The 11,025-nt window shown below is 48.7% G+C and overlaps 1 protein-coding gene across 1 annotated transcript in view; it reads left to right on the top strand.

The window, feature by feature from the left end:
- Positions 1–632, top strand: part of LOC120506286 (leucine-rich repeat-containing protein 4B-like) — a gene marked incomplete at its 5' end in the record, with an annotated part of 18,818 nt that extends 18,186 nt beyond the window's left edge. Inside the window, one exon of the mRNA XM_039717674.1 lies at positions 1–632. Coding sequence (XP_039573608.1) covers positions 1–506 — 506 coding nt within the window.
- Positions 633–11,025: the final 10,393 nt, after the last annotated feature.

Raw genomic sequence — 11,025 nt, 5'->3', positions numbered from 1 at the left:
CCCCGGCCACGCGCGCCACCGGCAAACCCTTCACCGTGCCCATCACGGCGGCGGCGGCCGGCGCGGCGGCCGGGGGCGGCCTCCAGGACCTGGACGACGTCTTGAAGACCACCAAGATCATCATCGGCTGCTTCGTGGCCATCACCTTCATGGCCGCCGTCATGCTGGTGGCCTTCTACAAGCTCCGCAAGCAGCACCAGCGCCACAAGCACCGCGGCGGCCCCGCGCGCGCCGTGGAGATCGTCAACGTCGAGGACGAGCTGGCCGGCGGCCCCGCCGGGGGCGGAGGCGGCGGCGGCCCCGGCGCCGGGACGGGTGGGGACAACCGGCTGGCGCTGCCGGCGTTGGAGAGGGAGCACCTGGACAGGTACGCGGCGCTGGCCGCGCACTACGGGGGCCCCGCGGCCGCGCTGGGCTGCGGCAAGACGCCGCTGCTCAACTCGGTGCACGAGCCGCTGCTCTTCAAGAGCCCCTCCAAGGAGAACGTGCAGGAGACGCAGATCTGAGATTTTTTTTTGGGGGGGTGGGGAAGTGGAATTTGTCCCCCCCGAGCCGCCCGCCCAACCCCCGGGAAAAGATTTTGGGGGAAAAAAAAAAAGGGGGAAAAAATGTGGGGGAGACTCTGGAGGAAGAGCGGAGGTGGATGTGGAGAAATGGGGGAGAGACGGTGAGAAAATGGGGGATTCTTGGGGAAAAGGCCCCAAAAAAATGTGGGGGAGATGATGAGAAAATGGGGGAATTATTGGAAAAAAAGTGGGGGGAATGGCCCCCCCAAAAAAATGGGGGGGAGGCGTTGAGAAAATGGGAAATGCCACAAAAAAAATATGGGGGAAACTCCTAAGAAGTTTGTGAAGAAACTTCTGGAAGGAAGGAGGGGAAAACCTCAAAAATGTGGGGGGGAACCCCTAAAAAATGTGGGGAAAAAAACCCTAAAAATGTGTAAAAAAACTCCTGGAAAGGAGGGGGAAAACCCCGAAAAATGTGGGGGAAATTCCCCTAAAAATGTGTAAAAAAACTCCTGGAAAGGAGGGGGAAAACCCAAAAAAATGTGGGGAAAAAAAACCCTAAAAAATATGAAAAAAAACTCCTGGAAAGGAGGGGGAAAACCCCAAAAAATGTGGGGGAAAATCCCCTAAAAAATATCTGGAAGGAAGGAGGGGAAAACCTCAAAAATGTGGGGGGGAACCCCTAAAAAATGTGGGGAAAAAAACCCTAAAAATGTGTAAAAAAACTCCTGGAAAGGAGGGGGAAAACCCCGAAAAATGTGGGGGAAATTCCCCTAAAAATGTGTAAAAAAACTCCTGGAAAGGAGGGGGAAAACCCAAAAAAATGTGGGGAAAAAAAACCCTAAAAAATATGAAAAAAAACTCCTGGAAAGGAGGGGGAAAACCCCAAAAAATGTGGGGGAAAATCCCCTAAAAAATATGAAAAAAAACTCCTGGAAAGGAGGGGGAAAACCCCAAAAAATGTGGGGGAAAATCCTAAAAAATGTGGGGGAGACTCCTAAAAAATAGGGGAAATTCCTGAAAAAAATGGGGCGGGGGGAGACGGTGAAAAAATGGGGAAAACTCCTAAAAAATGAGGGAAATTTCTAAAAAAAGTGGGATAAACTCCTAAAAAATGGGGAGGAGAAACCTGAAAAAAAAATGTGGGGAAACTCTTAAAAAATGGGGGAGAAATTAAAAATAAATGGGGAAGAGACTCCTAAAAATTGGGGGGAAATCCCTAGAAAATAGGAGAGAAGAAGTCCCCCCAAAAATGGGGAAGATTTGGAAAAAATGTGGGGAAAAAATCCTGGGAAAAATTGAAAATCCCAAAAATGTGGGAAATCCCCCCCAGAATAGGGGAAACACCTAAAAATCTGGGGAAAATGGGTGGAAAAATCATGGAGGAAACCTTAAAAAATAAGAGGGGAACCCTAAAAAAATATGGATGAAAATCCCCCAAAATTATAGAGGAAAATCCCCCAAAAATTGTGGGAGAAGTCCCTAAAAAATAGGAGGGAAAATTCCCAAAAAATGTGAAGAAAACCTCCCAAAAATATGAAGGAAAATCTCCCAAAAATGTGAAGGAAACCCCGAAAAATGTGAAGGAAACCCCAAAAGATGTGGATAAAAATCCCCCCCCAAAAATTTTGAGGAAACCCCGGAAAATGTGGAGGAAAACCTGGACAGGTACGCGGCGCTGGCCGCGCACTACGGGGGCCCCGCGGCCGCGCTGGGCTGCGGCAAGACGCCGCTGCTCAACTCGGTGCACGAGCCGCTGCTCTTCAAGAGCCCCTCCAAGGAGAACGTGCAGGAGACGCAGATCTGAGATTTTTTTTTGGGGGGGTGGGGAAGTGGAATTTGTCCCCCCCGAGCCGCCCGCCCAACCCCCGGGAAAAGATTTTGGGGGAAAAAAAAAAAGGGGGAAAAAATGTGGGGGAGACTCTGGAGGAAGAGCGGAGGTGGATGTGGAGAAATGGGGGAGAGACGGTGAGAAAATGGGGGATTCTTGGGGAAAAGGCCCCAAAAAAATGGGGGGGAGATGATGAGAAAATGGGGGAATTCTTGGAAAAAAAGTGGGGGGAATGGCCCCCCAAAAAAAAATGGGGGGGAGGTGTTGAGAAAATGGGAAATGCCACAAAAAAAAATATGGGGGAAACTCCTAAGAAGTTTGTGAAGAAACTTCTGGAAGGAAGGAGGGGAAAACCTCAAAAATGTGGGGGGGAACCCCTAAAAAATGTGGGGAAAAAAACCCTAAAAATGTGTAAAAAAACTCCTGGAAAGGAGGGGGAAAACCCCGAAAAATGTGGGGGAAATTCCCCTAAAAATGTGTAAAAAAACTCCTGGAAAGGAGGGGGAAAACCCAAAAAAATGTGGGGAAAAAAACCCCTAAAAAATATGAAAAAAAACTCCTGGAAAGGAGGGGGAAAACCCCAAAAAATGTGGGGGAAAATCCTAAAAAATGTGGGGGAGACTCCTAAAAAATAGGGGAAATTCCTGAAAAAAATGGGGCGGGGGGAGACGGTGAAAAAATGGGGAAAACTCCTAAAAAATGAGGGAAATTTCTAAAAAAAGTGGGATAAACTCCTAAAAAATGGGGAGGAGAAACCTGAAAAAAAAATGTGGGGAAACTCTTAAAAAATGGGGGAGAAATTAAAAATAAATGGGGAAGAGACTCCTAAAAATTGGGGGGAAATCCCTAGAAAATAGGAGAGAAGAAGTCCCCCCAAAAATGGGGAAGATTTGGAAAAAATGTGGGGAAAAAATCCTGGGAAAAATTGAAAATCCCAAAAATGTGGGAAATCCCCCCCAGAATAGGGGAAACACCTAAAAATCTGGGGAAAATGGGTGGAAAAATCATGGAGGAAACCTTAAAAAATAAGAGGGGAACCCTAAAAAAATATGGATGAAAATCCCCCAGAATTATAGAGGAAAATCCCCCAAAAATTGTGGGAGAAGTCCCTAAAAAATAGGAGGGAAAATTCCCAAAAAATGTGAAGAAAACCTCCCAAAAATATGAAGGAAAATCTCCCAAAAATGTGAAGGAAACCCCGAAAAATGTGAAGGAAACCCCAAAAGATGTGGATAAAAATCCCCCCCAAAAATTTTGAGGAAACCCCGGAAAATGTGGAGGAAAATTCCGAAAATTGTGAAGAAAACCTTAAAAAAAAAATGGGTGAAAACCCCCCAAAAATGGTGAAAACCCTAAAAAAAAGAGGGAAAACCATAAAAAAATTGTGGTGGAACCCCCCGGACCTGTGGACCTGAAGGAAACCCCAAAAAAATTGGGGACCCCCCACCCTAAATCAGTGTTGGATGGGAAGGAAAACCCCAAAAATGGGGGGGACCCCCCCAAAAACCGGGGGGACCCCCCCCAAAAATGATGGGGAACCCCCCAATCCCCGAACTGCGGACTTGGAGATGAAGACCCCCAAAAATGGGGGGAATCCCCCCAAAAATGGGGGTGGGACCCCCCCAAAACCACGGACCTGGAGATGAACCCCCCCCAAAAAAATCAAAATTTGGGGTGCGGGACCCCCCCGGACTTTGGACCTGTTGCTGCTCCCCCCCAAAAAATTTGGGGTGCGGGACCCCCCCTCACGTGCGGAGCTGAAGAGGAGCCCCCCGAAAATGGGGGGGGGGAGTGGGACCCCCCCCCAAAAACCACGGACTTGGAGCTGAACCCCCCCCCCAAAAAAAAAAATTTGGGGTGCGGGACCCCCCCGCCTGCGGACTCGGAGTTGAACCCCCCAAAAAATGGGGGAGGGAACGTGGGGACCCCCCCCCAAAATAAAATGGGACCCCCCCCAAAATTGGGGTTCGCGACCCCCCCCAAATTAAAATTTGGAGCCCCCCAAAAATTGGGGTTTGGGCCCCTCCCAGAATGAAAGTTTGGGACCCCCCCATAAAATGGAGGAAAAATTGGGGGGGACCCCCAAAATGAGGGGGGACCCCCCCAAAAAATGGGGAGCGGGGACCCCCACCCCCCCCCCATTCAAGAAACGCCCCCAGCCCCAAAAATTGGACCCCAAACCCCCAAATTTGACCCCAAAAACGGATGTGGGTTAAGATGGGTTAGGATGAGTTTTGGGTGGTTTGGAGATGTTTAGGATGAGTTTAATGTGGGGTTGGATGGTTTTAGAGTGGGTTAGGATGGGTTTAGGGTGGGTTAGGATGGGTTTAATGTGGGTTAGGATGGGTTTTGGGTGGTTTGGGGATGTTTAGGATGGGTTTTGGGTGGGTTAGGATGAGTTTTGGGTGGGTTGGAGATGTTTAGGGTGAGTTAGGATGGGTTTGGAGTGTTTTGGAGATGTTTAGGATGAGTTTATTGTGGGGTTGGATGGTTTTAGGGTGGGTTAGAATGGGTTTGGGGTGGGTTAGGACAGGTTTTGGGTGGTTTGGGGATGTTTAGGGTGGGTTAGGATGGGTTTTGGGTGGGTTGTGGTTGATTAGGATGGGTTTGGAGTGGTTTGGAGATGTTTAGGATGAGCTTAATGTGGGTTAGGATGGGTTTTGGGTGGGTTTGAGATGTTTAGAGTGGGTTAGGATGGGTTTTGGGTGGGTTTGAGATGTTTAGAGTGGGTTAGGATGGGTTTTGGGTGGGTTTGAGATGTTTAGAGTGGGTTAGGATGGGTTTTGGGTGGGTTTGAGATGTTTAGAGTGGGTTAGGATGGGTTTTGGGTGGGTTTGAGATGTTTAGAGTGGGTTAGGATGGGTTTTGGGTGGGTTTGAGATGTTTAGAGTGGGTTAGGATGGGTTTTGGGTGGGTTTGAGATGTTTAGAGTGGGTTAGGATGGGTTTTGGGTGGGTTTGAGATGTTTAGAGTGGGTTAGGATGGGTTTTGGGTGGGTTTGAGATGTTTAGAGTGGGTTAGGATGGGTTTTGGGTGGGTTTGAGATGTTTAGAGTGGGTTAGGATGGGTTTTGGGTGGGTTTGAGATGTTTAGAGTGGGTTAGGATGGGTTTTGGGTGGGTTTGAGATGTTTAGAGTGGGTTAGGATGGGTTTTGGGTGGGTTTGAGATGTTTAGAGTGGGTTAGGATGGGTTTTGGGTGGGTTTGAGATGTTTAGAGTGGGTTAGGATGGGTTTTGGGTGGGTTTGAGATGTTTAGAGTGGGTTAGGATGGGTTTTGGGTGGGTTTGAGATGTTTAGAGTGGGTTAGGATGGGTTTTGGGTGGGTTTGAGATGTTTAGAGTGGGTTAGGATGGGTTTTGGGTGGGTTTGAGATGTTTAGAGTGGGTTAGGATGGGTTTTGGGTGGGTTTGAGATGTTTAGAGTGGGTTAGGATGGGTTTTGGGTGGGTTTGAGATGTTTAGAGTGGGTTAGGATGGGTTTTGGGTGGGTTTGAGATGTTTAGAGTGGGTTAGGATGGGTTTTGGGTGGGTTTGAGATGTTTAGAGTGGGTTAGGATGGGTTTTGGGTGGGTTTGAGATGTTTAGAGTGGGTTAGGATGGGTTTTGGGTGGGTTTGAGATGTTTAGAGTGGGTTAGGATGGGTTTTGGGTGGGTTTGAGATGTTTAGAGTGGGTTAGGATGGGTTTTGGGTGGGTTTGAGATGTTTAGAGTGGGTTAGGATGGGTTTTGGGTGGGTTTGAGATGTTTAGAGTGGGTTAGGATGGGTTTTGGGTGGGTTTGAGATGTTTAGAGTGGGTTAGGATGGGTTTTGGGTGGGTTTGAGATGTTTAGAGTGGGTTAGGATGGGTTTTGGGTGGGTTTGAGATGTTTAGAGTGGGTTAGGATGGGTTTTGGGTGGGTTTGAGATGTTTAGAGTGGGTTAGGATGGGTTTTGGGTGGGTTTGAGATGTTTAGAGTGGGTTAGGATGGGTTTTGGGTGGGTTTGAGATGTTTAGAGTGGGTTAGGATGGGTTTTGGGTGGGTTTGAGATGTTTAGAGTGGGTTAGGATGGGTTTTGGGTGGGTTTGAGATGTTTAGAGTGGGTTAGGATGGGTTTTGGGTGGGTTTGAGATGTTTAGAGTGGGTTAGGATGGGTTTTGGGTGGGTTTGAGATGTTTAGAGTGGGTTAGGATGGGTTTTGGGTGGGTTTGAGATGTTTAGAGTGGGTTAGGATGGGTTTTGGGTGGGTTTGAGATGTTTAGAGTGGGTTAGGATGGGTTTTGGGTGGGTTTGAGATGTTTAGAGTGGGTTAGGATGGGTTTTGGGTGGGTTTGAGATGTTTAGAGTGGGTTAGGATGGGTTTGGGGTGGCTTAGGATGGGTTTAGGGTGGGTTACGATGGGTTTTGGGGTGGGTTTAGGGTGATTAGGTGTGGGTTTTGTGGGTTTTGGGCGGTTTTTGGGGATTTTGAGACAGTTTAGGATGGGTTTAGGGTGGGTTACGATGGGTTTTGGGGTGGGTTTAGGGTGATTAGGTGTGGGTTTTGTGGGTTTTGGGTGGTTTTTTTGGTGGGATTGGGTGGTTTAGGATTGATTTGGGTGTTTTTGGTGGATTTTGGGTGTTTTTTGTGTGGATTTTGGGCGGTTTTTGAGGATTTTGAGACAGTTTAGGATGGATTTGGATTGTTTTGAGCTGGTTTAGGGTGATTTTAGGGGATTTTTGGGTGGTTTTAGTGGGTTTTTGGGTGGTTTTGGGATGGTTTTAGGGCAGTTTGGGTTGTGGGATTTTCATGTGGTTTTGGGGGGGTTAGGGTGGTTTTGGGTTGATTTTGGGTGGTTTTGGGTTGATTCTGGGTGGTTTTTGGGTGGTTTTGGGTTGATTTTGGGGTTTTTTTAGGGTGGATTTTGGGTGGTTTTGGGCTGACTTTGGGGGTTTTTTAGGGTAGATTTTGCGTGGTTTTGGGTTGATTTTCAGGTGGTTTTGGGGTGATTTTTGGGTGGTTTTGTGTTGATTTTGGGTGGTTTTTGAGTGGTTTTAGGTTGATTTTTGGGTGGTTTTAGAGTGGTTTTGGGTGGTTTTGGGTTGATTTTGGCTGGTTTTTGGGTGGTTTGGGTGGTTTTGGGTTGATTTTGGTTTTTTTTAGGGTGGATTTTGGGTGGTTTTGGTTTGATTTTTGGGTTGATTTTGGCTGGTTTTTGGGTGGTTTGGGTGGTTTTGGGTTGATTTTTGGGTGGTTTTGTGTTGATTTTGCGTCGTTTTTAGGGTTGATTTCGGGTGGTTTTGGGTTGTTTTGGAGTGTTTTTCTGGTGGTTTGGGTTGATTTCGGGTGGTTTTGGGTTGATTTTTGGGTGGTTTTAGAGTGGTTTTGGGTGGTTTTGGGTTGATTTTGGGGTTTTTTTAGGGTGCGTCGTTTTTAGGGTGGATTTTGGGTGGTTTTGGGTTGTTTTGGAGTGTTTTTCTGGTGGTTTAGGGTTGATTTTGGGTGGGTTTGGGTTGATTTTGGGTGTTTTTCGGGTGGATTTTGTGTGGTTTTGTGTTGATTTTGGATGTTTTTCGGGCGATTTTGGGGCATTTCAGATGTGGGATTAGGGTGGTACCAGGGCTGATTTGGGGTGGGGGGATCCCAGGGGTTGGGGTGATTTTGGGTGGGTTTTGGGTGGTTTTGGGGGCGTTTTTGGTGGATTTGGGGTGCGAATGACCCCGGACCAGGGCGTCCCTTGCTGTGGTCGAGAACGCTCCAGAAATGCCCCAAAACCATTCCCAAAATACCCCCAAAAAAACCCAAAATCACCCCAAAACGACATCAAAAACCACTTCAAAAATACCCCAAAACCACTCCCGAAATACCCCCAAAAATAACCCAAAATACCCCAAAATCAACATCGAATCCCACTTCAAAAATATCTGAAAATCTCATCAAAAACACCTCAAAAAAGACCCCAAAACCCACAAAAAATAAGTCCAAAATTACCCCCAAAATGCCAAAAAAATAGACCAAAAATACCCCAAATTACCCCCAAAACTACCCCAAAATTCCCTTCAAAATGCCCCTCAAAAATACCTCAAAACCATCCCCAAAATACCTTAAAAACACAAAAAATCCCCTAAAAACACCCCCAAAATGCAAAAAAAGTCACCCAAAAGACCCCAAACCAATCCCAAATTACCCAAAAAATCCCCAAAAGCCACACCTAAAATATCCAAAAATAACCCCCAAAAATTCATTAAAATTCCACCAAAATCACATCAAATTACCTCAAAAAATCCCCTAAAACCCACCAGAAACCGCCTGAAAATTCCCCAAAATCCACCTCTAAAACCCCCCAAAATATCCTAAAACCACCCAAAAATACCCTAAAACCACCCCAAAAATCCCTAAAAATCCCCAAAACGACCAAAATCCCCCCAACTGCCCCAAACCCACCCCAAAATATCTTAAAATCGCTTCAAAAATAACCCAAAATACACCCGAATAATCTAAAAAATACCCAAAAACCACTTTAAAAAAAACCCAAAAACACCAAAATCCCCTGGAATTTCCTCCAAAATCCCAAAGAGCCCCAAAATTCCCCCAAAAAACCCAATAATGCCCCAAAAATGCCCCAACATGGCCCCAGAGCCCCTCAGGTCCCGGGGGGGGCTCCCCTCTCCCCGCTGTTCCCGTTGCCATGGGAACAGCGCGGGGGGAGGGGGAGAGCACAGCGGCGTTACCATGGCGACAGCGGCGCGGAGGGAGGAGGCGCGACCTTGGGAACAGCGCGTAGGTTTCCATGGTAACGAGAACAGCGGCGCGGAGGGTGGAGAGCGTATTGGAGGAACAGCGGTTGCCATGGGAACGGGAGGGGAACCCAATAATGCCCCAAAAATGCCCCAACATGGCCCCAGAGCCCCTCAGGTCCCGGGGGGGGCTCCCCTCTCCCCGCTGTTCCCGTTGCCATGGGAACAGCGCGGGGGGAGGGGGAGAGCACAGCGGCGTTACCATGGCGACAGCGGCGCGGAGGGAGGAGGCGCGACCTTGGGAACAGCGCGTAGGTTTCCATGGGAACAGGAACCGCGGCGCGGAGGGTGGAGGGAATATTGGAGGAACGGCGGTTGCCATGGGAACGGAGGGGCGGTTCCCATGGCAACGGGAACAGCGCGGGGAGCGGGAATCGCCGCCCCCCTCCGGGAAAATGGGAATGGGGAGGGGGGGACCCAAAAATGGGACCCCCCCCCCAAAATTTGGGGGTCCCAGGGGCGCGACCCAACCAAAATTGGGGATCCCTCAAATGCGGGAAAACCTCCCCAAATTTGGGGTCTCAGGGTGCGACCCCCACCCCCCAAAATGGAATCGCCCCAAAATTTGGGGTTCCTCGCACCCAGAATTTAGGGACACCCCCCCAAACAAAATGGAATCGCCCAAAATTTGAGGTTTCCCCTCCCCAAAATTTGGGGTCCCGAGGGCGCGAAACCCCCCCCTCAAAAAAAATGAAATCGCCCAAAAACTGGGGACCCCCCACCCCAAAATTTGGGGTCCCAGAGAAGCGACCCCCCCAAAAAAATGGAATCGTCCAAAAAATTGAGGGCCCCTCCCCACATTTGGGGTCCCACAGACGCAACACCCCCCTAAAAAATGGAACCGCCCAAAACCGAAGACGTCCCCTCAAAATTTGGGGGTCCCAAAGGTGAGACCCCGCCCAAAAAAATGGAACCGCCCAAAAATTGGGACCCCCCCCTCCCCAAATTTGGAATCCAGGGTTGAGAACCCCCCCCAAAAAATGGAACCGCCCAAAAATTGGGACCCCCCCCTCCCCAAATTTGGAATCCAGGGTTGAGAACCCCCCCCAAAAAATGGGGGGAGGGGAGCGGCCGCTAATTAGTGAGTGCGGGTTAATGAGGGCTGGGGGGTGATCGAGGGGTGGGGGGTTAATTAGGGGCTAATTAGGGGCTAATTAAGGGGGTTTGGGGTTAATTAAGGGGAAATTAGGGGTTAATTAAGGGGATTTGGGGTTAATTAAAGGGCTAATTAGAAGGTTAGGGGGTTAATTAGGAAGGTTTGGGGTTAATTAAGGGGGGTTTGGGGGTTAATTAGGGGTTAATTAGAAGGTTAGGGGGTTAATTAGGATGGTTTGGGGTTAATTAACGGGGGTTGGGAGTTAATTAAGGGGAAATTAGGGGTTAATTAAGGGGGGTTTGGGGGTTAATTAGAGGCTAATTAGAAGGTTAGGGGGTTAATTAGGACGGTTTGGGGTTAATTAAGGGGAAATCAGGGGTTAATTAGGGGGGTTTGGGGGTTAATTAAGGGGTGCAGGGTTAATTGGGGCGGTTGGGAGCTTAATTAGGAAATTTTTTTATTAATTAGGGGGGTTTGAGGGTTAATTAACGGGTCAGGATTAAATCAGGAGGGTTTGCAGGTTAATTAGGGGTTAATGAGGGGTTAATGAGGGGTTAATTAGGGGTTAATTGGCCCCCAGGCCATGGAGGAGCAGCCGCAGACTCGGCGCGTCGGGATCCTGGGATACGGCAAGCTGGGTACTGGTCAATGTCCCAATGTCCCAATGTCCCCATGTCCCAGATGTCCCAATGTCCCCAATGTCCCCAATGTCCCCAGATTTCCCCAATGTCCCACCTGGTAGAGCTCCACCCTCTGCTACAGCCCCGCTGTCGCCGGCGCTGTCCCCAATGTCCCCAATGTCCCAATGTCCCAATGTCCCCAATGTCCCAATGTCCC

This window comes from Passer montanus, unplaced genomic scaffold (assembly GCF_014805655.1).
Source record: "Passer montanus isolate IOZ18808 unplaced genomic scaffold, ASM1480565v1 scaffold381, whole genome shotgun sequence".
In the NCBI taxonomy this organism is placed as follows: domain Eukaryota; kingdom Metazoa; phylum Chordata; class Aves; order Passeriformes; family Passeridae; genus Passer; species Passer montanus.
This window is presented reverse-complemented; position numbering and strand designations above follow the sequence as displayed.